Here is a 26,180-nt window from a genome sequence, read left to right on the forward strand (position 1 = left end):
TGGTGTATCTATAGTTTACTGCTGAGTTATACATATCATGAACTACTTTTCGTCAACTATGATTATTGTTAAACCCACATAGCCAAAAGAAAGCTAGGCGGCTAAGGCAAGCAAAACTAATGAACAGTAACTTCTGAACGTATCAAATGGAAATGGATCAGGACGATTATTTGGGGTCTGTTGATAAAAAAGATGAATTGACTACGCTTACTATTTTTGGCACAAGGCCCGGGTCAATGTCTGTTGCGAACGAACCGCCGACAGCATTTCTACGTACAATTGAAAATGGTAAGATAATGCACTCAAAGACCTGCAGTTTTATAATATACAGCATCTCTTATCCGAATTTGACTACGAGTGCTTCCGAGAAGCTTTTCCAGCCTTTTCAGTTATTCAAGGATTGTTATAATAGAAACAAGCGGCGCCAAGATGCACAATATCAATTGGCGAATTACTTCAGTTTAACCAGTTTGCAAAAATCGTTTGATGATGGCGCTGATAATTCTTTTGAAGGATCTACAATGCTGTTGGATAATAGCAATCAACACCAAAAACAACCTGAATTGTGTATATTCCCCGAAGCCATATTGTTTGACAAGAGTACAGGTCACCTGAAAACAGTTCAACACATCCAGGAGTACGAAAATCGGTTTGAGACTGTTTTGAAAAAATTCAATGAGAAACGTATTTCGCATCTTTACATCAATTGGATGAGGTTACTGGAGTCATATGTCGAGCTAGTATTTCGCGATTTGGCAGTAAAATGGTGCCACTGGTTGCACTCAGTAAGAGCTGCCAGGCATCGCCAAAGTATACAAATGACTTTGAGAACTCGCCTGCCTGAACTGTGCCGAATATTTTGGCAAAAATATTTCATCTTTCAGAATTCTAGCCGCCAGCCCATTAACGAGTTCTCCTCTGAACTTTTGAGAAAAATATTGTTGAAAGCGCGGCAAAAAAATGGCAAATCATATTCCAAGATAAGTTTTGGATTATGGCTTGACTCCAAGAACGGAATCTTAATAATGGGTAATGGTGTATATTTTGGCAAAGAGCCGTCATTGAAAAACGTACATGTGATACCGACAGCTGGTATATGCTTGGATCGGATGATGCCAAAAGATGTCACAAGTAAGTTGCTATTGTTTATAAATTTAGCCATCATTGAATGTTTTTACAATGAGGCGTGAAAGTAGATTCATCATACTGAAGCTGTTTTTTTTATTTCTTTTCAGTTAAACGATTCTACGTTGATTTTTACGTTTAGCTGTTATTTTGTTTTTTCGGCCCCCTTCGCATTTAAACGAAAGATGAATGAAGGGTTCAGAGTGAAAAATAAAGGTATTTGCTACGGGAAGAGCATTACATAAAACAAAAGGCATTTTCTGATTCATTCTGTTCAACATTATATCAAACTGTGCTGGTACAGTTACAAAGAGTATTCAAGTACAACGATGGTGTTCATGCTGAATCCTAGAACTAGTACTGTGGAATTTGGTGGTATAGGTGGTGCCATGGCAATTTCCATTGGTTTGCCACTATTCACTATCTTCCTCAATCAAATGGTCAGACCCGACTATTTCATTCAGGGCTTTTTTAAGAATTTTGATCTTGTTCAAATCTGTAATGGGATAAGATCCTTTAGCTACTATGTTAAGAGATATGATGTTTGGACATACTATAGTGTTTGGTTTACAGTACTTGCTTTATTTGATATAATTTTACCTGGTAAGAATATGAAAGGCGTTGAACTGAGGGATGGATCTAAATTACCGTATAAGATCAATGGAATTGCAATGTCTGCCGTTTTAACGGTTATGCTCGCTGTTAGATGGACATTGACGAATGGAGAGCTACCAGAATTGCAATATTTATACGACAATCACGTAGAAATTTGCATCGTAACAATTTTATTTGCAGTTTTGGTTTCCATTTACTGTTACATCGCTAGTTTCATTCCCTTGATGGGGAAAAATGGCACGGGCTCCAAAGAGAAGATTTTGGCTCTAGGTGGTAATACAGGCAATCCAATTTATGATTGGTTTATAGGTAGAGAACTTAACCCAAGACTCGGCCCTCTAGATATCAAGATGTTTTGTGAATTGAGACCTGGTATGCTTTTATGGCTTTTGATCAATTTATCTTGTCTACATCACCACTATTTGAAAACTGGTGAGATAAATAATGCCTTACTACTGGTGAATATACTGCAAGGTTTCTACATTTTCGACGGTGTGTTAAATGAAGAAGGTGTACTGACAATGATGGATATTACAACGGATGGATTTGGTTTTATGTTAGCATTTGGTGACTTAACGTTGGTACCATTTACTTACTCTCTGCAGGCTCGTTATTTAAGCATTTCACCAATTACATTGAATAATGTACAATTGTCAATTATAATCGGGATGATGGCACTTGGATATTATATCTTCAACGCTGCCAATACACAAAAATCACACTTTAGACAGGGGAAATTACCACATTTGGAAAGCATCAAAACTGAGAGGGGTACTAAACTGTTATGCGATGGATGGTGGTCAAAATCTCAACATATAAATTATTTTGGAGATTGGCTAATTTCATTAAGTTGGTGCTTAACAACCTGGTCTCAAACACCTTTGACATATTACTATTCATTGTATTTTGCGACCTTATTATTACACCGTCAATCAAGAGACGAGCACAAATGTCGTGCAAAATATGGCAAAAGCTGGGAAGAATATGAAAAAAGAGTTCCATATAAGATAATTCCTTATTTGTACTAATTCTATGTATAAGAGTGATGCTATTAGTAAGTATTATTGATTATGTTTTAAATCTTTTGAATGTTCTTCGATCAGAGCAGGTTGATACTGCAAGAGAATTTCGTAAACCCTAGGGTAAAACTCCAACTTAATCAAATCTAGAAATGAGTCAAAACTTTGATATTGAACTTCAAAATCTCTTTCATCATGCATGAATTCTGGTATGCTGATTGTCCCAGATGATAATTCCTTTTCAGTTTCCAGCTCTGCAACCTGAACTGCAAAGGATAATTGCAAATCGAAATAACAGATTGGTTGACCCTTTCTTTGAGAAACGTTGGAATCCCCAGATACATTTGATACAGATGTTATTTTGATCTCGTGCTTGCTGTCGTTACTGACCACTGTAAGGTCTGAAAGACGATCCTGAAAGAAAGCTTTGGTCCATGGTAACGTGTTCTTGTCAACCCAATGCCAATTGTTCGGATTCAAAACAACCATTCTGCTTGCTTGCTCAGTCTTCAACCAATATCTGTGAGACGTGACAGCTAATCAGCTTGTAATGGCAGCTTGGTTATATATACAGATTTCATGCGATGAACCTGGCAGAACTTCTCGGAACTTTTTTTTTTTCTCTTCCTTTCTCTGTCTTGTTACCTCGTACACGGTGCCATTTAGCTTTTCCTCTCAGCCTTGTCTTTAGTGATGCCCTTGTCGCTACGCTTGGCCTTTGCCTTCCCCTTCGCCAAGGGTACAGTGGTCCTGACGAGCCCTATACTGGTAGGACGATATTTGACCGAGTCTAGCCACGGAAACTGCAGCTTGTCGACCCGCGTCTTGATCTGTGCTACAAAATTGCAGTTTAGTTTCTTGTTGCATTGTAGCATCAGCAAGCCGTCTTTGGCAGCTGGCAAGCACCTCTGCAGAACTTGCAGCGAGCCCTTCGGAAGCTGCACCAGCGTCACTTCGCACTCAGACATTTGGCACATCAGCGGGACCTGCTGAAGCAGGACACTCGACACCATCGCGTCTCTGTTGCAGGCGAAGAGAAAAACTTCCGCGCTCTGCGACTCGAGAAACCGCACAATCTCGTTGTATTCCACAGAGAGGTCCCACGGCCATTGGTCCTTGGCCACCTCGCTGAAATTCCCAATTTTCGACAGAACTGTAGCCTGCACCAAATCCCACACAAACTGCTGCTCCGTGACGTGCGGCCACAGATGCGCCTCATTCGTGAACGGGTTGTCTAGCACAGGCTTATACACCTGCCGTCTTTGCGCAGCATGCTTCTCGATGGCCTTGAGCGACATCTGCACCAGTCTACAATCCACCAGCACCACCAGGAAACCGAGAAGACGTCTTTAAGTACACGCAGTTCGCACCTTGTCTCACGCTGGCCCTCGTTGTTCCGCGACTGAAGCGATGGGATGAGATGAGATGGAGCATTTTTCATTTTCCAAAGGCAGATCGTGGCGAAAACGGGAACCACGTGAGAGTCACGCTATATCCACGTGCTGCCTGGAAGCGATCTGCGCCTGCCCCTCACCCTCGCCACCGGAACGACGGTCCGCCGAAGGTCCGTGGAATACCCGCCGGATCCGCCAAATCGAGCCCCGCCGCGGGGGGCGCGTAGACGTCAGAGAGAATGGCACATCGCCACGCACGGCAGCCAGTCCCGTGACCGTGACGTCTTACGGCCGCGCGATGTCCCAAAGAGGAAACTCGGACAGATTCAGCGAACACAGAATTGCTTTGTTTATGTTTGTTCGCGTTTTCTCAGCTACCGTAAAGAAAACCCCCATGCCCTGCGGGAGTGTCTGAGAGGCAACCTAAAAAAAGAATATTATTCGCTGCATGGAAAAACGGGATCGTTGGTAGTGATGGACGCCACGAAGCTACCACAACGTGCAGACTCCCTTCGTTTCTGCCAGTGTTTGTTTCAAGAGATCTAAGAAGACGAATTTTCAGGTTCTAGCGCACAGGGTGGGTTGGGCATCAAGGGAATGTGTTAGTCTTGCAAAATTTGTTTTAGTTTGCTCCAGTGTAGTTCATCTTGCTGTAGTTTGGGATATCTTGTATCTGTAGCGTTGGAGGATCTTAGTTGAAGTGAGGGCCCCAAGGATCTCTGAAGCCAAGGCATTGTCAGGGAGATAAGAGTGAGAGGATTGCTGAGCCAAGCATTCGAAGAAGCAGGGCAATCCGGAGATCGCTACGTTACAGACTCGTGTGAGTAGTATTTGACATTATGGCAGATTTCAGGTGGATGACAGGCTTTTGGGTGAATCTGTGGTTTCTTTCGATAGCGTGCGTGGTGCGTGCGCAGCAGTACAACAGCCAAGGATGCTATTCGGACTCGGATCTGCAGGCGATGGGTCTCAGCTCGCGGGGCTCGTATGATTACCAGAGTATATCGTACTGCCAGCAGCAATGCGATAACGCAGCGGTGGTGGGCTTGTATCGCGGGAGAGACTGTTACTGCGGGGACTCTGCTTCGTCTTTGAGTTCCCTGAATGCGATTTCTGATAGCAGTTGCAATACGCCGTGTGCTGGTTGGCCGTATCAGACCTGCGGTGGGAGTGGTGCGATACAGATATTTGTGAACGCGGCGGAGCAGAGCCAACTTTCCTCAGCTGCGTCGTCAACCAGCACGAGCAGGAGTTCGAGCAGTTCGAGCAGTTCGAGCAGTTCGAGCAGCTCTAGCAGTTCTAGCAGTTCTAGCAGTTCTAGCAGTTCAAGCAGTTCAAGCAGCTCAAGCAGTTCTAGCAGTTCTAGCAGTTCAAGCAGCTCAAGCAGTTCAAGCAGTCCAAGCAGTTCAAGCAGTCCAAGCAGTTCAACCATGCCAAGTAGTTCGACCACCCCAAGCAGTTCTAGCAGTCCAAGTTCTAGCAGCTACAGCAGCTCAAGCAGTTCAAGTTCTAGCAGCTACAGCAGCTCAAGCATTCCAAGCTCTAGTGCCTATACGAGCTCAAGCAGTCCAAGTCCAAGCAGCTCAAGCGTAAGCAGCACAACAACACAGCAATCTGAAACTTCCGTCATGGTTACAACACACATCATAACAACTTCCATGATAACGGGATCAGACAGAGAACAGCAAACGGTGTTTGTAACGCGAACTTCCGTTATAAATTCGGAGTCAACCTCTTCATCTTCTAGTTCAGCATCAAACTCTTTGGCTGGAAATTCACAAGCGAATCAATCAACAGCAAGGTCTAATAGTGGGCTCAGTGGAGGCGCAATCGCCGGTATAGTTGTTGGTGTGATTTGTGGTGTTTTAGCAATTGCTGCATTGATACTTTTCTTGCTGTGGAGAAGACATAAGCATAATCAAGAACCAGATTTGGAGGAAACAAAACAGTATCAACCATACTCTTTCGGTGATGCAGATGCAAATCCAATTATTGCTCCGATCGGTGGATCGGGCTCAACTTGGCGTAGACCTTCAAGAAATGATTTAGGTTCCAACGATACAAATTCGATATCATACGGTGTACCGAATGGTGCAACGACCGCTACTGGATCGCTTAGTGCAAGTAATAGCCTCAACAGAGGCTCCGTTACAAATATTTTCGCACCGGAAGATAGTAATACCAACCATAACAATAATGGAGCATTGAATTTACAGTCTCATCCCTCAACAGTTTTTGAAGAACCGCCGTTGCTTTACCAGGGTAATCAAAGATTCAGTACAGGATCTCTACCTGATATGATGGAAGAAAGACATTTGAGAGTTGTGAATCCAGATGACAGCCGAAGCCGGTTAGGCGAAAAGACTGGTGAAGCAAACGACGACGAAATTGACGACGAAGACTTTAATTTCATAAGCACGGGAAGCTCAAGAGATAGTCCAATAGATCATGAACCGAAGGAATAAACAAACACAAAAAACTAAAAGACGAACAGGGAAACAGGTAGAGACCTATTTGCTCTTTTACGTCGAAGAAAGGCAAATAAACAAATAACGCTATGTAAACAAAATTGATGATAATATTTTCGTGACTCTAATACCCATACTTGTTCAACAGAAATCTTGGGCGAAAGCTCACAGCACGTTACCATTAATAACTCACAAGATTTAATAGCTCGATATATCTCAGGCACCATATTATTCTATTTTTACATAATGATAACACATACCAAAAACATATACTAATAACATATAATAATATATACTAGAATCATACTTTTACGAAAACGGCAACGTGCCGAGTTGGGACTTCGCGAACGCGGTTTCCTTTTTTAGACATGTTCAAAAAGATCTGGTAATTAAAAAAAAATTTTGATTAAATGCTTCCAACCAGAGTTGAACTGATGATCTCCACATTACTAGTGTGGCGCCTTACCAACTTGGCCATAGAAGCAGTTTCTTAATATATTTTTCATTCCGTTTAAGGAATATGATTGACGATTCTGGGCAGGTGATACAAAAAATCTCTCAATACGCTCTGTGAAATATTCGTTTAGTTGCGACATGTAAAGGAGAATAAGGCATAATCAAAGTCGTAGTGACTGGTTTCGGAACGACAGTATTTAAAAAGCTGAAGGATCGGACTTTTATAAAGATGGTTCAGGCATATTTTTTTGACAACAAAAACGAAATTGATGCAAGAGAACCACATTGTAGTGGAGAACTGGTTGGGCTCGATCAGTTGTCGAGACTAGGCGTTTTTTACAGATTTATACATGATGACGATGAGGTAGATGCGCTGGCCAAAGAAAGAAATTATAAGAACCGCGACGTGGTCAACATTAGTCGAGCCAGCTTCCAAAACGATGAACAGGCGATGCTCAAGAAACTAGAGGTTTTCTACGAGGAACATATCCATGAAGATGAGGAGATTAGGTACTGCCTCGACGGGGAGGGGTACTTTGACCTGAAGGACCCCATCTGTGACAGATGGATCCGGGTCAAAGTTTGCAAGGGCGACCTGCTTGTTGTACCTGCTGGAATTTACCACAGGTTCATGCTCACGACGCAGAACTACATCAAGGCCATGAGACTTTTTCAGGATGAGCCGAAGTGGCTCGCCATTAATAAGCCGGATGCCGATGCAAATGCAGCTCGTAAGCAGTATCTGGCATCCATCTCAAGTAACACGTAATCCCATTGCACTAGGTCTGGATGTTCAATCTGACGTTTAATCCTTCGCGTCTTGTGGTTTGTAGAGTTTCTACCACGTATATAACGATATTCAACTTTTCCATATTTATAGCACTTAATATCAACTCATTCGCATATATATTATTTATAGCTTTCGATAATGAGTTTCACTGAAAGCCATTCATAGTTGGTTCACTGGTCCAGCAGCTTGAAGTTACCAGACTGCTCAGCTTCCGAAGAGTCATCACGCGTGGAGTTGGTCATGGTAGAGGATGCTGAAGTTTCAGTGGTAACAGCCGTGAATCAAAATGAAGGGAGCGTTGGCGATTCGTTAGCGTCCTATTTGCCAAAAGTTGATCAGTTTTATATTCCGGAATGGTTAACAATGCAGTTTATAGCGAATAATTTGATCAGTTTTACTCCTTTGTTTTCCTATGGGTCGACTATTATTAGCATACAGCAGTCACAGACGGCGCTGGGGTTTTCCATCGATATTTGTGCCACAATGCTGATTGCGAGCATACTGAGAGTATCGTATTATTTAATCACACCTTATGAAATAACGCTTTTGAGACAGGCGTTGGTTATGATTTTCATTCAATTGATACTTTTAAAAACTACATTGAATTTTCGCCCAGATGAGTATAAGTATAATAATTTACATGATGTTGAATCATTTACTCAATTAGTTCACGATGTGTGGTTTGAATATTTCAGCACTTCTAAACCACCAATGTTTAGCGAAGACTGGAAACTAATGCTGAAATCATTATCTTTTAGGAATCTCGCTGGTTTCAGCTATAAGATATTATTGGTGTTTATTTATAAATTTTTGAAATTTTTTGATCCGAGCTACAAAAGGTTCAAATCATTCTGGCAATGGGATAATGATAGAGCATTTTGGAAATTTTTAATGATTTTTGCAACTTTGCAGTTATTACTAACCTTTGTAATATCAAAGGTATTCAATTGGGAAAGTTTATCTGAATGGATGGGCTCTTTAATTGGCTCGTTGGGGTTATTGATCGAATCACTTCTGCCCTTACCTCAAATTGCTATCCTCTATAAATTGAAATCTGTTCAAGGTTTCAAATTGATTCTACTGGTAAGTTGGCTTTGCGGTGATACTTTGAAAATTACATATCTGATATTTGGGGCTAACAATATTTCAATAATATTTCTCGTGTTTGCACTTTTCCAAATGTCTCTAGATTTTTACATTGGTGGTCAATATATTTATTATAGGTTCTATTACGATTCTATGAGATCCGATCAGAGCTTCTTGGAGCAGCTTGACAACGATGGCAACCGTGAAGGTATTGAACTCGATAATTTTAGCTTATCTTCCAATTCAGCGAATGATTCCTCAAGTGAAAGCAAATCAGCTTCTCAATATTCAACCAAGAGAGAAAGAGCACATACTTTCTCAGTATAGTTTTAACCACCTTTCATAATTCTGCATAAGGCTAACTATCTGTGACAATCTGAAAAAAGGAGCCAGCTTTTGTTAGCCATTTTTTTTACTCTAATGATATAAACACCGTTGAAAAGTTTTTCTTCTTCTTCAAATGACGTATTTTGGTGATCTACTTAGAGATTGAGCCACGATACGCAAATTTATCGACCTATATATGTTATCAAAGAAGACTCCTCTTACGCATCCCAAGTCGTCTTTTCACCTGAGCCCGTATTGTTTTTGGAACTTGTTCTATTCAAAAATTCACTTCTTGCTTTCCCCTTCATCGCATAAGCTCGTAATTGATTTTGAAACATTGTCGGTTTGTCGTCTTTCTGCTTTGCTTTCTCCACCTCAACTTTAATATCGCTTTTCCTATGTTGATAGCCACTTGTCATTAATCTGTTAATACGCTCAATGATCGCTGCTGAGTGATTGGAATTTACAAGAGAATCCCTGACGACGCATTGCTCTTTCAAGGAGTTTAACTTTTCATCCAAAAAGCTTCCATAAGACTTCATCAAACTGTTTTTATCGTCAATATCACTAAAATGACAATTAATCCTCCAGGTTGAAACATCCTTCGGATGAAAGAAACTTGGATTTTGAAATGAATGCAAATTGTGGTAAAAATTCTCATTGTATTTTCGTGAGATATAAAGACAAGTATTCAAATCTAGTATGCCGTTTTCAGGTTTCGCAAATTCCGGTAATGATGTGCTTTCTTGATGATGCTTATAAAAATGATCCACAGTTATATCGAAACCAATTAAGGATGCCTTTTGCTTCTCGAGAACAATTTCATTTTCATTTTTAATGGACTCAATCTGATCCATTATTTCCGCATTAGACTTACCTTTAACATTTAATTTTTCGTCTTCAAAATTTGGCGGAAGTGGGAGGACAATGACTTTTAACACAGGTACCTTTTCGCTTTTACGAGGATCTTGGAAAGACACAGTCTTTGTTTCGGTCTTCATCATTATTTTTAGCTTTTTCCAGCTTTGCTTGCCTCTCTTTTTCAATAAGTTCTCGATATGAACAAGAATATTTCTTAAAAGTAAAATTGACATCTTGAACTCAGCATCCGCGATTGCCTCTGCAATTTGACGTTCTTGACGTTCATATTTAACGATAAATTCCTCGGTTCCATGAATTTTTTGCAACATTCTATTTCGCCTGTTCAGTTCCCTTTGAAAATTTGAATTGAAGCTTGAATGAATGATATAATCTATATCATTTAATGGCATGTATTGAAATCCGAACATCTTTGAAATATTATGATATGCAACGAATATACCATCCATTTTCCCAATTTTCGCCTGTAATGAATATTTTAATAAAGTACTTTTTATTAGATCAAAAAATTCTCTCTCCAGTGACTCGAATTCTCCATGGACTTTATCAATTTCATATCCAGTAAAATTATCGTTTTTTTCAACGTAGGATATATCATGCCTGATTGCAGCCACTGCTCTTGTTTTTAAATCAAACACTCCCGTGCCTGGCAATTTAGGATCAAAGGCATCGAGCTGGGACCTTAGAATGAATTTATCGATCTTTGAAAAATGATAAGATTCTTCCTCTTTTTCGTTGGATTTATCAGTGAGAAATTCTTCCAAAGAATTACCTAACGTGGATAAAATAATCTCTCTATCAAGACTTTTATCTGAATCCAGAGATATGATATTATCGTTCAACTTTCTAAGGATGATAGTGGATGGAAACTGTGCACCTTTTGTAAAAGTGCATTTTGTTTGTGGAAAGTTCTTTGAAATAGAAGTATTCACGATGTTTAGCGGTCGGAAATTCGAAAGCAGGAAATGCAAATGACTTAACGTTGATGTCATGGAGCTTGTAGACGACACGTATTTTTGATTAAATTTTTTGGCAAGCATGAATAATGAGTTATCTCGATATGGCGTGATAAACTTGAAACGATCTTTAGATTCCAGATTGCTTGGGGGAATCATTTCCAAGTCCGGCTTAAAGTTGTATACCCCAGATCTCAAATCTTTCAAGGGGTGCAGCGTCATTGGCTGATACAAAATGCGATTCAAATCGTACACCAAACGTGCCGGCTCAACCCTCTTGTCGTCAAGAGACACACTGGTGTGCTTAGCGTGCTTTGGCGACAAAGTAAAAGACGTAATCCTCCTGGATCTCTCCACATGGCTATTATTTGATTTACGGGCGCCACTTCCCCCGTTTTTCTGTACATGTTTTTCCTTTTCGACATCTTGAAGGATTACTTTAGCAAACTCTGCTACCTCGGATAGACCATCACCTCCTCTGCTTCCACTGCTGAGCGATCGTACAGTAAAACCCCGAACAGTACAACTTTTGTGGGCGTAATACATATGTCTTCCTGCTTTCTATTTTAGCGATGGACCTTAGCATTAATTCATGATTTTTCTGTATCACCATCTCTTTTCGATGCCCATTAATCTGAAAACATGCCCTACTTTTAGGGCACTTGAATAATCGACATCAAGTTCATTGACAAACAAAATAGGAAAGTTGTATCAAATAATGAAGATAACAAGTCACCTCAGCAGAATTTAGGGTATTCGCAGTCGTTCTTCTACTATTACTTATAATCAGGCCTCATTAGTGGAAATGATTAATGGATGAATTGAGTAATCCGTTCGATTTGAGCAGCTAAAGGATGTAATATGAGGTACCGTTTGTTTCGGATTCAGATGAACTCGTGGGCTATAAAAGAACTGTAAACGCAAACGATGATGTTCTTTCCCAGAAGCTTCCGTTGAAAGTCGCATTCAGCAAATCCGCATGTCTTTTCAATCTAATATAATAGGCCTTTGCGCTACCGCTGTAGTGCTACTGATACCACCATTAGCGTGGCACTCGCAAAGCAAAAATATACCGGCAATAATTTTGATAACATGGTTACTTCTGATGGATGTCACATTTCTGATTAGTGCTGCCATTTGGAGTGGGGAAGAATTTGCAACAAGATGGTCGGGCAAAGGTTGGTGCGACATTATTACGAAGCTGCAGGTTGGTGCTAATGTTGGGATCGCGTGTGCTGTCACAACCATTGTCTCGAATCTGCACATCGTGCTTAAAGCTGATAGTGTGATCCCGGAGGTTAATTCATGGAAAAAGATTTGCCGCGATTTGGTGATGTGCCTCGCTACGCCAATTACCGTTATGGCTCTGTCTTATATCGTTCAACTATCAAGATTTGGCATAGGACGCTATTATGGCTGTACTAATCTTCTATCTCCCACTTGGGTCACAACTGTATTATATACTATGTGGGCTTTGATTTGGTCAGCAGCAGCAGCCGTATACGCAACGTTGGTATTAGTTATCTTCTATCGAAAGCGGAAAGACGTTAGGGACATTCTCCATTGCACCAATTCAAAGTTAAATTTAACAAGATTTTCAAGATTGTTGATATTTTGTTTCCTCATTATTCTAGTGATTTTCCCATTAGCAGTTTATGCGGTTGTAGAAGATATTAGAAATTTAACCGGTACCTACAGCTTTAAGCAAACTCATCAACCTTATATGTGGAGAACAATTATCAAGTTCGATCAAGGAAAAAGTTTTGCAAGTGTTTGGCTGTACATCCTGATGTCACTGATGGTTTTCTTTATATTTGGTTTAGGAACTGATGCGTTACATCTTTATTCAAATTTTTTGAAGAAGATTAAACTTGGATTCATGGTAACATACATCGAGGACTCTATTCAGAAGCACAAGGATAATCGTGTTGCTAATATTTTGAGCAAGCTAGCTTCGTCTACCGAAAGTCAAGATTCGTCATTTTCCGATTCATCGTTGGAAAAGGGGTCTGGTGATTACTCGACATATCAATCAAGCACGCTTGGGTCTAGAGCAAATTTTTATATCGATTACAGTACACCAAATGATAAGAAAGCAAGAGCTAATGCTCCTTTTAGATCCGATTTGAGCTCAATATTCAAGTGTGAATCAAAAAATACTTCAACCATAAATCATAATGTGAAAGATGCCCCCTTGTCAACAATTGTGAGATCGGTGGATACAAACAACATTCCCGACGATTTCGGTTCTCATTCTTTTTCAGACTGTTTTGAAGACGATAAAAAACTGAGGTCTGAAAAAGGCAAAACCGGCATTGTCAGCTACATATTCAATTCCGACGAGAGTAGAGAGTTTGATGTTACCGATCAGACACTGCCAGACCAGTTTGACAAGTCGCAGGTAAAATTTCATTACAAGGTACAGAGAAAAGAATAATATCACTAAAAAAAGATATATCCTTACATAGTAATGACAATTTTGCCATGTTAAATGTTATACCTATGCATACACATAGATATTAAATATAGCAAACGCTCAAATATTTTCACTTGCGTTGATAACATACTCATAAATGAAAGCAGTTGCTGATAAGTGGCCACTGATATCAACATGCTCATCAACTGAGTGTAATGTTTTCAATATTTCTGGGTCCATTAAAGATCCAACAAACCTGTAGATAAACTTTGATAAGTCCCAATAATATCTGGTGTCAGTATTGCCAGAAATTAAAGTCGTAGAAATATAAAAATCAGCTTCTGGGTCCTCTGCAAAAACTCCATTTTCAAAAACATTTTGAATGGTACCAGCAAATAAATCCCATACCGGTCCCGAAGATGGTGACATTGGAGCTGGTTCTAATCCATATGTAACAGAAACTTCGATAAAGCCTAAATCGGTTTCTGGTTCAATAGTATTATTATTGTAAGATAAACCATACCCGTGTTTCTTTGCGATTTCTTTAGCATATTTTAAGTCATGTTCCATAGTTTCATTAACGGAAGAGTGAATTTCAATTCTGTGATTTATCAAGAAGCTAGCGACTTCTGGTAGTGCATTTGACTTGACACCTCCTTCGATTATATCGACAGCCCTCGTGGTTCTAATTAATTCACGGAAACGAGGATCAGTAGCCAAATAAGATTCCAAAGCTGCTTTCTTCTTCGAATCTCCTGATGCGCCAAGAATTGTTTTTTTCAAAGATTCTGGGACTAGCTCAGAATGCTCAGCAACGCAGGTCAATAAACCATATAGAGGATTATCAACTTCGAAATCAAAATCGAATGTGTATTTTTCCAGCAATGTAATTAATTCAGCAGCGACACCAATAGTAGTATGATCAGGAGGCACAGATGAATGACCTCCATGACCATTGACGGTGAACACCACATCAGCGTATCCTTTTTCTCCATTTATTGGAGCTGCAACGTACAGATCATCGCCTAACGATATTACACCGAAACCTTCATCAATAATACTGTAAATACCATCCTTCCCGTACCTTTCCTTGAGGAAAAGTGCTAAGTTGTGAGCACCAAGATGTCCACTCGATTCTTCGTCAAATCCAAATGACATCAAAACAGTCCTTCTGGGCTTGAAACCATCCTTTAGAAGTTGCTCAATGGCATCCATTTCGGCAGTAAGCAAGTTTTTACAATCATTAGATCCTCTGCCCCAAAGTAAATCTGTTTCTTCATCGTAGTAACCGGAAAATGGTGGGTACTTCCACGAGTCCCACGTTTTTCTTTCGACAGGAACAACATCCTGATGAGCCATAAACAAAATTGGTTTTAAGTTCTCTTCAGAGCCTTGCCAGGTATAAAGCAACCCGAGTTCATTAACTTTCTCCAACGTCACATATTTGTGAATTAATGGGTAAGTATGTTGCAAATAATGATGAAATTGATAAAAATACCTGTAGTATTCGTGGTTTTCGGAGGGTTGTGGATTAACATCCTGAATTTCAGTAGGAATCTGAACAGCTTTTGCCAAATTCTCGATGGATCTTTTTTTGAATTCAGGGTCGTGTAGAATTAAGTCAAAAGAACCATTGAATGATGGAACAATGGCCCTAGTCTTGCCACATCTCGTATTCTTTTCCGAAGCACCAGGCTGCTCGTTTTGCCTTGAAGACCGGAACGCTGGCAATTGCCCTCCTGCCTGAAGAATCACCCATGCGCTTATCGCAAGAGAGGCAAATATGGCAATGAGGAGCCTTTTAAGTCTAAGGCTCACAACCACTTTTTGAGTGCCGTTGGTGTACAACTCCTTTTCTGTCGTCATGTTAAAAGATAGACTTTGAATTAAAGACTAACGAATAGTAGCGAATAGTAACGAATAGCAGCGAATAGTAGCGAAAAAGAGAGAGTGCTGCGATACAGATGTAACCTTTGAATGCAATGAATGCAGACTTTACTGCTTAACGAACTTGGATTATGTTATTTTTTATTCTTTTTTCCTTATCATATCTTTTGTTTTTTTTGAGGGGAGCCGGTGACTCTGGGTGAAGATTGGAATCTACAGCACGGTTGTGTCAAAACCCCAAAAGGCAAGAGGCACCTAACGCACTTTTCAGTGCAGAACATGCAGATGCAATGCAATCCAGGGCATAGCACAAGGCTTATTCTATGCGGCTAATACTGCCCTAAAAACCAAATGACAGCCTCATCTGGATACAGGACCAACTGCGACCATGAGCTCCAAGCCAATTGTAATCCTCTTGACCGATTCTTTACTGAAGCCACTCCTGCGAAGGTTTAACATTGGGTAGATGCTGTTGAACTTAGAAATATCAGGCAGATATATCTATAGAAGTACGTCCGTGATATCCAATTGTAGGTGACTTGTGGTCGCAATCACGCGCTCATTTGAGAGTTGTCCACATTATACTCTCCCCCAGTGGCAAATGCAGCTGGCAGAAAGCCGGGAAATATAGCCGCAGGCAGTAGTCCTTGTTTGCCCCATGACCTGGAGAGCGAAGTAAAAAAGATACAATCTCAACGAGTGAGTACGAGCAGCGATCAAACTCAAAAATACAGTGGGGCTACGTAGTAATAATCCTTGGCGGCAATTCTCGACAGACTCTTGAGACGTTCTATAGGCACGTTCTCTTTGTTTACCCAAAGCACGTCCATGCCTGTAATACAATAATGTAGACAATAATGTGCTTAACTATATCGATATGCCCTGAAATAGTGTAAAGCAGTGTCTGAAGTGAGTATCCTGCTCCAACCTGTTTATTGTTTCTGAAGCCGCGATCTATCAATTCTCTTGCGTAACGCGCTTCAGAGTATATGAAAAGATAGAAATTTCGTGTGCCTCCGCAAGAATCTTCAACAAAGAGTATCCATAGAAAGCCCATCCAATAAACCCTAACAAGAACAACATGGCCAGTGAAACACCAAGAATAGATCCTTGTGAGGTTGCACACACTCAGTCACCCGTTTTCAGAATTATAGCGCAAGTTAAGGGTCAGCCAAGTGAGAGCTCATTGATTCTCAGTTCACCATCGGAGGGAAACGAAATGATAACGCTGAGCGATGTCAAAGTTTCGCTAAATAAACACTTCGAAATTGACTCATGGCATGAGTTTATATGCAGATCAAGTGACACCGGCGAAACGGGGTTTCTAGTGCTGGACTCTGTGCCCTGTATCTTGAAAGAGAATGAACAGGTGAGCGTAGACGGTATCGTAGCGCTGCAGAGGCTTGCCAAACAGTTCCCTGAAATATTTTAGGTTATCTCATCGATAGAATTTTATTTCTATATAGGTAAATATTTTATAGTATACAAATTTTCCAATTTTTCTCCATTTTAAGGATACCTCTTGCTACATTTAAGAGTTTGAGCTCGAGCTCGTATCTGAGCTCGATGAGGACCCCCCATTTCTATTTGGTTGGTTAATTTTTCGTGTAGATAAGCTTTGTTTTTCCTTTGGGTCGTACCCACCACCATTTTGAGATGGGTAGAGAGCAGGGCTTGCTCTGTTGAAACCACTAGGCAGCGTGTAAGACCAACCTGGAGTAATGGTGGTCACTTGATCTAAGGTTGTACGGAATGTAGAGTAGTAGGTTACAGCACTTGAGGTGAATCTTCTCGTCCACGTAGTTGCTGTCATTCTTGTAGCAGGCTGTAGTTGCATTGGCGCAAATCTGGAAATGCCTGTTTGCATAGGATATGGGACTGTAAAAGATCTGGTGTCGATGCTTGCTGATGAAGTCTGTGTATTGGTATACGCCCGTGTTTGACCACCCGGTTGAGTCGTATCGGTGTACGTAAACGTCGTGCTTCCCTGCATCGATGTTAGTCTAAATCTAGGAGAGTAGTTGATAGTGTAGGAATCACGGCTCCCATCAACTGCACTGAAAACTTGGATATAATACTGACCGTTACCGCAAAAATCGGATCGGAATGAAACCGTGTACGAGTACACATTGTTGGACGAACGTGTCACATCGCTTGCCGCAACACGCCTTCTAATGGGTCCAACTGCGTCAATATTGTCATTTGGCCCATAGTTCAACGTGAAATCATACGACGTGATCCTGTTAGTTGGCGGATACGCTCCGTTATCCATCCACTCCACCGTAATACTGACAGTACCCGAGCTTCCCGAGAACGTCTGTCCCCGTTCCGGACTAACCACCGTCACATCACCGAGAACAGCTCCCAACAACGAAAACAAAAACGCCAAGCGCACAAAACTAAGCATCATCGTGTAGCAATCCCGACTGTGATCCTGCCAACCAAATAGAAAATCTACAAGCTCAAACGCTAATCTTCAACTTCGACTTCCTGGGCGAGTAAAAACACGCGTATCAATATATCCACAAAAAACGCAAACTTCCTCCGGTCACACGCAGTATCCTGTCCCTAACTGAGCTTTGTAAGAGAACTAGTCAACACAATGGCCCAATAATCGAGTCTCTGCAGTTGTGTGTGTTTACCAGTTTTCTTGCAAGTTGGCCCTGTCAATTTTCATTCTATTTTTACCGATCTTTTGATATCCTTTGAGATCTCTGGCCGCTGCACCTGCCAAAAAGCGAAAAAAGTGTCCGACATTCCCCAGATCTGGGACGCACCTCTACCCGGACACTTCCACCGGACATCCCTGGACAGCCGGACAGAGACATAAAAGTCACTCTGAACGTCAGAAGGTTACCCGTCGATTTCTTCTTTTTTTTTTGTTTTTCCTGGCTATGGCAGATTGGTCCGGCGTCTAGAGCCTTCAGGCTTCCTGTTCAGAATTTTGAATTGTTGTTATAATTCGAAAAAAAAAGTAGTGGCAACGAGAGGTTACTGTGAAAAGGTTTGTTCAAGCGGTAAAAGGGTGTCCCTGGGAGGAATTGCGCAAGTACTGGTATTTAGGGTAGAGGTACTCACGAGCAGGAGATCATTATAACAGGCTGTACTGTTTTTTCTTGGGTTAGAGATTGTCGCGTTAGGGTTTGTTCTACTTGTGGCGGTAATTGTGGTTCGAGAGTAAGCAAGGGAATCGAAACTGGTCGAAGGTTGGCGCGCAATTCGTGAGATTGGATTCTTGCAAATTGTAACTGGCAAATTTTAACTAGTGAGTGATTTGACGTTTCTCCATCATGGCAAGCTCCGAGGTGACAGAGAATGCGGAAGCAAGCAGCGCACAAGACGAAGGCAGTGTGAGCCCGAAGAGTGAAACAACCGTCCGCGAGTCGAGGGAGTCGGGAGCGGAAGGCCATGCAGATGGCTGTGCCCGTGTTGCTGGCGATGCTGGTGCTTCAGAAGCGGAGAACGACGACGATGACGCGAATCTCTTTGGCGAGGAGGACAAATCCGATGATGCGAAAAGCGTAACGGGCTCCGTCGAGGCCGGGCAAGAATCTGAAGATAGAGATGGGCAGGAAGCCGCTGATGAAGCCGAAGATGTGGAGATGGCAGGTGGGCCCGTGGAGGCCAAGGAGCGGGTGGAACAGCCGCCTTTGCAGCCTGCCGAGAATACCACAGGTGGCGATGGCCCTGCACAGGAACGAATAGACGATGACATCCAGATGGTGGACGTAGCGCCGCGGGAAAGTGCGGATTTGATCGATAGTGGCGCGAAGGTATCTGAGAATACACCAAGTAACCCTGAGGGACTGTATGTGGAGGAGAATGGCGTGCCGCAGACTCTAGGAGACGTCGGACTAGAGCCAACATCTGAAGTCGAGGCGGAGCCAGTAGTGAATGCAGTAGAGCCGAAATTGTTATCCGAGGCGATGTTACAGGAGAAATCTGAGACAGAGACGCAAACAGAGACGCAAACAGAGACGCAGACAGAGACACAGTCAGATGAGAAGTCGGCAGTGGCATTAGCAGAAAATCCAGCGGTGGAACCAGCTGGAAAATTGGAAGTGGAGTCAGCGGCAAAGTCGGAATTTACATCAGAGGCAGAGTTAGTGGACGAAGCGGAACCAAAAGCAGAAGAAGTAGAGCTAGAATTAAAATCAGAGGAGTTAGAACAAAACAAAGATGATGCAGAGGAGAATGAGGAAAGTGAACAAACTGTATCAAAGGATATGTTAATAGACAATGGCTCTCCGGAGACGGAGACAAAAAATGACGTCAAACAACTAGATCCAGACTCTCAGAAGTTAGCAATTCCGCAATCACATGAGATTGTTATTCCAAGCTATTCGAAATGGTTTAATTTGACCAAGATACATTCAATTGAGAGACAGTCTCTACCCGAATTCTTCACTAATAGGATACCTTCAAAAACGCCACAAGTCTATGTCAAATGTCGTAATTATATGGTAAACTCATATCGATTGAATCCAAATGAGTATTTCAGCGTCACCACTGCAAGAAGAAATATATGCGGAGATTCAGCTGCCATTTTTAGGGTCCACAAATTTTTAATGAAATGGGGATTAATAAACTATCAAATCAATGCCAGCGTATTACCAAAAAACGTAGAACCGCCATTCACAGGGGAATATTCTACTAAACATGATGCGCCAAGGGGATTATTCCCATTCGAAAGTTATAAACCATCCGTTCAGCTGCCCGATATGGCGAAATTAAAAAACATGATGGATACCAATGACACAAATAGTGCCCTGCATAAATATATGACAGAAAGGAAACGCAAGAGAGATAAAGAAAGCGATTTAACTCACAAAATGACTGATGAGAACACTGTTAAGGATGAAGATGAAAAAAATAACAGCGAAATTGATAAACAAGAGAACGGTGACAATTCATCAGGAGAATCATCGAAAGGGGTTAAAAGACCAAAAGTTTTGGAAGAATCAGCTTCCAATGATGGTTGGGAGATTAGTGAAACGCAAAAATTGTTAAAGGGAATTCAAGAGCATGGTGCAGAATGGTACAAAGTAGCAAAAGGAGTTGGTACGAAATCGCCAGAACAATGTATATTAAAGTTTTTACAGTTACCAATTGAGGATAGATTTTTGCATCAAAATACTAATAGTTCTGATCTTGGCCCTTTAAAATATGCCCCCCATCTGCCGTTTTCCAAAAGTGAAAATCCTGTTATGTCCACAATTGCATTCTTGGTAGGATTAGTGGATCCAAAATCAGTCCAGGCGATGACAAACCGAGCAATTAAGAGCACTGAGGATATAAATAATGAAAATTTAGCTCAAGATACCGCAAAAGATGGATCTGAGATTGCGGTAGCATCTCTAGGGGCAAGGTCTCACATTTTTGCCACGAGCGAAGAAAGACAAATGAATATAATATCGAATGAACTGGTGAACGTTCAATTGCAAAAAATTGAGGCGAAATTAAAGCTATTAGGTAAGATTGAGGCTTCATTGGGACTTGAAAAAAGAGCACTGCAAAGTGAACAAGAAGAAGTTTTAGTGCAGAGATTGGCATTTACTAAATATTCTGGTCAGGTCTACGAAAAACTAGAGAAATCTATACACATTCTTGAAGATTCAGAAGGCGGGAACGATAAGCTATCAACTCAGCTAGCAGATTTAAAAAACATGTTATCTAATCCACCAATTTTGAGCATAGGTACGGCATTTGGGACATCGAATTCAGATGACTCTACCTCTTTATCAGCGGCAGCAGACAAGGTGAAATCTGAAGATTATGTCAAGCCAGTCTCGCTAGATGCTCCTCAATTTTATCGATATTGGTCCGCATAACAACAGCATAGCCTTTCTATCAAACGAATTAATTTTGAAACGATAAACGAAAAGGAAATCCGATATATAACGGAATCAAAAACGTCCAATCATCGGTAAGATATGAATGCGTATGTATTATTAATTAATCTATAATGAAATCTTTACTTGATCTTCGTTGCTTTCAATCACGTGATTAATTTTTTGGTATTATTCTCGAAACGAATTTCAAGGTGGGCATTTCATACAATAGTTGAGGTACGTGTCAGCTAGCGCATGCGAAGTATAGATCAGAGGGCTAGAAATATAAGGGTTGTGAAAGTGGCACTGTTTGTAATTTTCGCTAGTTTCTTGAATTCTTTTTTTAATTGGCTGTCAATATGGATCCGGCTGTATACCAGCATGCATATGATCTGTGGTCAAAAGTTGACCTAACGGTGTTACAGAAACAACTCGATAAAGATGTTATCGAAATAAAGGAGAAGGAAACTCTATCTCTAGAGTCAAGGAAACTCTTGGCGTCTGAAACGAAGAAGTTCAAAAAACTAGATATTGATGAGAAGTTATCACAGATCAATAAAATTATCAAGCAATATCAGCAAGAGGTTGATAGTTTGACAAAACGATCCAAGAACAGTGAGGTTATACTACTGGATGTGTATGCAAAGATTGCCGAAGCCCCTGATCCTAAGTCACTATTGCGAGACTCTGCTGTGAAATTGAGCAAGGTTGATGATACCAAGGTATTGCAGGAACGAATAGATACTTTAGAAGACAAGCTAGCCAAATATGCAGATTATGATACTTTAAAATCCAGGTTACTAGACCTTGAGCAAAAATCGGCAGAAACGCTGGTTAAAAGAGTGTCTGCAAAAGAGCAAGAATTGAATAAAACCTGGGAAGAAAAGCAGAGAAATTGGAACGGAAGGGAAGATGAACTTGTAAAGCAAATTGAAATTTTGCGTAGCAGTAATGAAGCATTGGAGAAAAAGTTGTCTAATGGTGCACCTATGGCTGGAAATATTGAAACTGCGACGGCAAAGTTCACCAATTCCTCTGAATATAATATTCTAGCTCAAGAACTTGAAGCGTCGCAGACCCGGATTTTTCAACTGGAGAAGCGCAACGAAGAACTGAGTGGTTCGCTAGCCAGAGCTACTAGCGAGGTGGAACAGGAATTGCAATTGCAGGCTAAGGATTCCAAAATAATGAAATTAGAGAGTGAAAATGCTTTACTCATTGCATCATCCGATCGGAATCGTAAAATGCATTCAAAGGAGAGCACTGAGATAGAGAGCCAATTAAAATCTTTGAGGGCTGAAACGGATTCATACAAGTCAGAAATAACCACATTAAGAATGAAACTAGCTAATTTCTCAGATTACAATCAATTAAAACAAGATTTATCGGCACTGAAGAGGATCGAGTTTGGTGCTGAGGATGACGAGGAGGATGGCAGCCAAAACCATAACGGAAATGAGCAATTGGCAGGAAATGGCCAAATTAAAATGGAGGCAAGTTTAGTTTCAGCAAATAAAAGACTGCAAAGAAATCTAGCAGAATTACGTGGCAAATATGCTGAGAACGAGGAGGAAGATAGAAAACTGAAAACTGAATTAATGGCATTGAAGGAGAAGGTGAATCAATTGGAATCTTCGAATAAAAAACTTGAGATGGATCTCGATAAGATCGAAGAGGTGGATCTTAAATTTAATGATACAGCAAGTATGATGTCAGGCGTCACACGTCAGATGAATAATAGAGGTGGTAAGTTGTCACCCACTAGCTCAATTATAGGTATACCTGAGGAGATGGAGGGCCCTTCGATCATGGGTAACAACACAATTTTACCAATCATTACGAAGCAAAGAGATAGATTACGCCAGAGAAATAGTGAACTGGAAAGAGAAATGAAGCGTTATGGCATTGATAAAAAAAAGATAATGAATGAACTGACGAAGCTGAAAAATGACAATAATGGCCTCTACGAACGTATACGTTACTTATCGAGAAACAGCAATAATAATAGTAAAAATAATAAAAATAATCTGAGTAATAGTGACAGTAATGGCAGTAGTCATGCCAATATCAACAACAACGGTAATAATGATTTGATTTCCCGTTTGGATGCGGAATCTCAATATTCACAAGTCTATGAGGATTCATTGAACCCATTAGCCAAATTCAAAGAAAATGAGATCGAATACTACAGGAAGAACAGACTATCGATATGGGAAAAATTATTTTCCAGTTTTGCTAAAATAGTTTTATCAAACAAGGTGACCAGGATGCTGTTTTTATTTTATTGCGTTGGTCTACACTGTTTAATATTCATGATGTCCATGTACGTGATAAATTTAAGTGGTTACATGACACCAGAAGTTGGTATTAAGCAATCAAGTAACGCAAATTTGAGATGAACATAAAAAAGAAGGAAGTAATACCGTTCATTCAGGGCCCTTTTTCAATTTTTAAGGAAAAACAAAACAGTTAACAGTTATATATAATTAGGTGTATGTATAAAAATTGAAGGCGTGCTAATATGAAAGAAGTTATGCTTGTTATTCTGGTGTCACGGAAAATACAGTTAGACTAGTAGATTTCTTTTAAATTATACATTTTTGGATAAAAAACTAAAATCTTGCAGATTACTGTGCTATATTTCAATCCATACGAATCATTTAAGCAGCAATACGCTTTTGAGAAGCGATTCTACCTCTTTGTCTGGAAGACAATCTAACAACCTTCTTTTCAGCAGCTTTTTCAACTTGGCTGTCCTTTTCGGTAACGACCAATTCGATATGAGATGGAGAGGATTCGTATTTGTTAATTCTACCGTGAGCTCTGTAGGTTCTTCTTCTTTGCTTTGGAGCTTGGTTGACTTGAATGTGAGAGACGTACAACTTGGTAGCATCTAAACCTTTAGCCTGTAATAAAATGAGAATGAGTAACGTTAGTAGAGTGCTTAGGTGATGGGCATGTCCCGATTTGTTTCACACCGCATGTGGGACACGGATTTTGATTAATATTATTAACATACTTCAGCATTGGCAGCTGCGTTTTGCAACAAACCTTGGACGAACTTGACAGACTTTGCTGGCCATCTAGCCTTGGTGACACCGAATTCTTTACCTTGAGCGGTTCTACCAATGGAGGAGTTGAATCTTCTGAATGGGATAGCTCTTTGGTGGTCCAAGACTTGTTCCAAGTATTTTTGAGCTCTTTGTAATTCCCAACCACTGATGGCTTGAGCAGTTTCTCTGGTGTTCTTGAAGGAAACACGCAAGTAGGAACCACGAGCGGAAGCAGACTTAGCTGGGTTTGTAGAGGTAGCACCGTATCTAGCCATTTTCACTTTGTCAGTTCTTAGATGTCTTTCGCTACTTTCTATAAATCAACTCTTCAAAATCTGTGATTTTAATCAATTTGTGAAATTACCTACTTTGATGACGAGTTTTTCCTGCCTTCCCGCTGTGCTGTTCCTCTCAGTATGAGACCATGAGAAGGTTCTTCCCTACTCCTGTCAGGTTCAGGGCACCAAAGTGCAGCCTAACGGTGGCAGCTATTCTCCACCAGGTCGGCCCTTCCGCCTAACAATTGCAGCACCCTCTGCCTGGGTCGTGAGCCCAGGCAAGGTTATTCCCTCCCAGACGGGATCCCTGAGCTGAAACGAGCCCTACTCCCTCTAACTCACGGCACGGGAACCGTGGTCTGACTCGGTGAGGACGCGACGCAAAAAGCAAAATGATGCACCGACGCAAAAAAACATCATGAAAGTTTCTGAAAAAGGATTAATTCTGGTGTACGGCTGTAATGTATAAAATGTACGGATGTGTAAAGGCAGTCAGTAGAACAAAACGCCACAGGTTTAGATAGCTGTTACGCGTGACCTACGGCGTCTGAGATGATCTTTGAGGATTGAGAGTTAGGGCAAAGTAGGGCATTGCAATTAGGGTTGAGATGACGGTAGGGTTAGGGGTGGCTGTATTCTGTTGCCAAGCGTTATGTTCATGGACTTTCTCTTTCACCTCTAGAAAGAGAATGCACAAGAGCTTGTTTACAATTTACTGTCAGTGCTAGCATTTGCAACTTGCGTCGTTATCACTGCTGCGCTATGCAATTCAACCGGTCATGGCTTTTGGTGAGTGCGGTCTTCATGGCCAGCTGCGTAATGGGTCTTCAATGTTCATCAGATCGGAAACTGAAAAAGTATCAAATGGAAAAGCCTATCCATCTCAAGGGTAAGGAGATTAGTACACCACCAAGTACTTATAGAATGGAATACTACATAAATATCTGTGAATTGGAGGCAGAAGGAAAGCCGGCAGAATGCGATGCTGATGACGTGATATGTTCTTTGCAATGGGTCACTCTACCTGATAGAGAGGAACCAGAATTGTTAAGAGCTATTCATGTGAAAAATGATAACTTTGATGGTGTTTGGAATTCGAACGGTTACCTATCTATTCAATTCGATGGTATCAAGTGGGGTGATGGAAAAGATATATATTGGTATCTCGACTTCACCTGTGATCTGGAGATGGAAGAAGACGAGATCTCTAGTAACGCGGATTTCGGCTTCTATGGCAGTAATTACTTAAATATTGAGGGCCCTTCCGGCTGTGTCAAGAAACAGTATGACAATGGCCACAATAATGACCCTCATTACTATCGAAGGGATGGACACTCATGGGTTTTCTGGCCGATCATATACATTATTCTGTTCGCTGCGATATATTTCATTATGAGGCTATACCTTAATAGAAGTGGAAGCACGTTTGGGGAGTTCTGCATAGAGTCTGTGGAGCGTTTTAAAACGATCGTTGTATCTCTGGCGTCATTTATTCAAGAAATATTGACAAAAGCATTCAATAGAAGTTCTTCCCAAAGCGGTGGATATAGTGCTGTCTAAAAATAAGGGTACTTGCTGAACGCAGAAATGCTTCAATGAT

The 26,180-nt window shown here is 40.9% G+C and overlaps 16 protein-coding genes and 1 non-coding gene across 17 annotated transcripts; 10 read left to right on the forward strand and 7 right to left on the reverse strand.

Moving 5' to 3' along the window:
* Window positions 1-146: 146 nt before the first annotated feature.
* NDJ1 (Ndj1p) lies at window positions 147-1,190 on the forward strand (the record flags this gene model as incomplete). The annotated part of the gene is made up of 1 exon (XM_037290847.1): window positions 147-1,190. One exon carries the CDS (start codon window positions 147-149, stop codon window positions 1,188-1,190), a length of 1,044 nt encoding a protein of 347 aa, XP_037146742.1.
* A 264-nt stretch (window positions 1,191-1,454) lies between these two features.
* Window positions 1,455-2,768, forward strand: ERG24 (delta(14)-sterol reductase; the record flags this gene model as incomplete). Its single annotated transcript, XM_037290848.1, has 1 exon — window positions 1,455-2,768. The coding sequence occupies one exon, from the start codon at window positions 1,455-1,457 to the stop codon at window positions 2,766-2,768; it is 1,314 nt and encodes a 437-aa protein (XP_037146743.1).
* Window positions 2,769-2,801: 33 nt separating this feature from the next.
* Window positions 2,802-3,248, reverse strand: HCH1 (Hch1p; the record flags this gene model as incomplete). The annotated part of the gene is made up of 1 exon (XM_037290849.1): window positions 2,802-3,248. One exon carries the CDS (start codon window positions 3,246-3,248, stop codon window positions 2,802-2,804), a length of 447 nt encoding a protein of 148 aa, XP_037146744.1.
* Window positions 3,249-3,421: 173 nt separating this feature from the next.
* On the reverse strand, window positions 3,422-4,057 carry POP3 (Pop3p; the record flags this gene model as incomplete). The annotated part of the gene is made up of 1 exon (XM_037290850.1): window positions 3,422-4,057. The coding sequence occupies one exon, from the start codon at window positions 4,055-4,057 to the stop codon at window positions 3,422-3,424; it is 636 nt and encodes a 211-aa protein (XP_037146745.1).
* Window positions 4,058-4,992: 935 nt separating this feature from the next.
* Window positions 4,993-6,618, forward strand: WSC2 (Wsc2p; the record flags this gene model as incomplete). The annotated part of the gene is made up of 1 exon (XM_037290851.1): window positions 4,993-6,618. The coding sequence occupies one exon, from the start codon at window positions 4,993-4,995 to the stop codon at window positions 6,616-6,618; it is 1,626 nt and encodes a 541-aa protein (XP_037146746.1).
* A 414-nt stretch (window positions 6,619-7,032) lies between these two features.
* HG535_0Htrna10T lies at window positions 7,033-7,105 on the reverse strand. Its single transcript has one exon. It is a non-coding gene; the product is annotated as a tRNA-Thr (tRNA).
* A 201-nt stretch (window positions 7,106-7,306) lies between these two features.
* On the forward strand, window positions 7,307-7,846 carry ADI1 (acireductone dioxygenase (Ni2+-requiring); the record flags this gene model as incomplete). The annotated part of the gene is made up of 1 exon (XM_037290852.1): window positions 7,307-7,846. The coding sequence occupies one exon, from the start codon at window positions 7,307-7,309 to the stop codon at window positions 7,844-7,846; it is 540 nt and encodes a 179-aa protein (XP_037146747.1).
* Window positions 7,847-8,107: 261 nt separating this feature from the next.
* Window positions 8,108-9,280, forward strand: ANY1 (Any1p; the record flags this gene model as incomplete). Its single annotated transcript, XM_037290853.1, has 1 exon — window positions 8,108-9,280. The coding sequence occupies one exon, from the start codon at window positions 8,108-8,110 to the stop codon at window positions 9,278-9,280; it is 1,173 nt and encodes a 390-aa protein (XP_037146748.1).
* A 218-nt stretch (window positions 9,281-9,498) lies between these two features.
* On the reverse strand, window positions 9,499-11,661 carry PET127 (Pet127p; the record flags this gene model as incomplete). The annotated part of the gene is made up of 1 exon (XM_037290854.1): window positions 9,499-11,661. One exon carries the CDS (start codon window positions 11,659-11,661, stop codon window positions 9,499-9,501), a length of 2,163 nt encoding a protein of 720 aa, XP_037146749.1.
* A 433-nt stretch (window positions 11,662-12,094) lies between these two features.
* STE3 (Ste3p) lies at window positions 12,095-13,552 on the forward strand (the record flags this gene model as incomplete). Its single annotated transcript, XM_037290855.1, has 1 exon — window positions 12,095-13,552. One exon carries the CDS (start codon window positions 12,095-12,097, stop codon window positions 13,550-13,552), a length of 1,458 nt encoding a protein of 485 aa, XP_037146750.1.
* A 99-nt stretch (window positions 13,553-13,651) lies between these two features.
* CPS1 (Gly-Xaa carboxypeptidase) lies at window positions 13,652-15,397 on the reverse strand (the record flags this gene model as incomplete). The annotated part of the gene is made up of 1 exon (XM_037290856.1): window positions 13,652-15,397. The coding sequence occupies one exon, from the start codon at window positions 15,395-15,397 to the stop codon at window positions 13,652-13,654; it is 1,746 nt and encodes a 581-aa protein (XP_037146751.1).
* A 1,102-nt stretch (window positions 15,398-16,499) lies between these two features.
* Window positions 16,500-16,850, forward strand: RFA3 (Rfa3p; the record flags this gene model as incomplete). Its single annotated transcript, XM_037290857.1, has 1 exon — window positions 16,500-16,850. One exon carries the CDS (start codon window positions 16,500-16,502, stop codon window positions 16,848-16,850), a length of 351 nt encoding a protein of 116 aa, XP_037146752.1.
* Window positions 16,851-16,949: 99 nt separating this feature from the next.
* On the reverse strand, window positions 16,950-17,828 carry KRE9 (Kre9p; the record flags this gene model as incomplete). Its single annotated transcript, XM_037290858.1, has 1 exon — window positions 16,950-17,828. The coding sequence occupies one exon, from the start codon at window positions 17,826-17,828 to the stop codon at window positions 16,950-16,952; it is 879 nt and encodes a 292-aa protein (XP_037146753.1).
* An 880-nt stretch (window positions 17,829-18,708) lies between these two features.
* SWI3 (Swi3p) lies at window positions 18,709-21,249 on the forward strand (the record flags this gene model as incomplete). The annotated part of the gene is made up of 1 exon (XM_037290859.1): window positions 18,709-21,249. The coding sequence occupies one exon, from the start codon at window positions 18,709-18,711 to the stop codon at window positions 21,247-21,249; it is 2,541 nt and encodes an 846-aa protein (XP_037146754.1).
* A 359-nt stretch (window positions 21,250-21,608) lies between these two features.
* On the forward strand, window positions 21,609-23,648 carry COY1 (CCAAT displacement transcription factor COY1; the record flags this gene model as incomplete). Its single annotated transcript, XM_037290860.1, has 1 exon — window positions 21,609-23,648. One exon carries the CDS (start codon window positions 21,609-21,611, stop codon window positions 23,646-23,648), a length of 2,040 nt encoding a protein of 679 aa, XP_037146755.1.
* A 261-nt stretch (window positions 23,649-23,909) lies between these two features.
* HG535_0H03580 (60S ribosomal protein uL22) lies at window positions 23,910-24,577 on the reverse strand (the record flags this gene model as incomplete). Its single annotated transcript, XM_037290861.1, has 2 exons — window positions 23,910-24,155; window positions 24,269-24,577. The coding sequence occupies 2 exons, from the start codon at window positions 24,575-24,577 to the stop codon at window positions 23,910-23,912; spliced, it is 555 nt and encodes a 184-aa protein (XP_037146756.1).
* Window positions 24,578-25,342: 765 nt separating this feature from the next.
* ATG27 (Atg27p) lies at window positions 25,343-26,140 on the forward strand (the record flags this gene model as incomplete). Its single annotated transcript, XM_037290862.1, has 1 exon — window positions 25,343-26,140. One exon carries the CDS (start codon window positions 25,343-25,345, stop codon window positions 26,138-26,140), a length of 798 nt encoding a protein of 265 aa, XP_037146757.1.
* Window positions 26,141-26,180: the final 40 nt, after the last annotated feature.

This window comes from Zygotorulaspora mrakii, chromosome 8 (assembly GCF_013402915.1).
Source record: "Zygotorulaspora mrakii chromosome 8, complete sequence".
In the NCBI taxonomy this organism is placed as follows: Eukaryota; Fungi; Ascomycota; class Saccharomycetes; order Saccharomycetales; family Saccharomycetaceae; genus Zygotorulaspora; species Zygotorulaspora mrakii.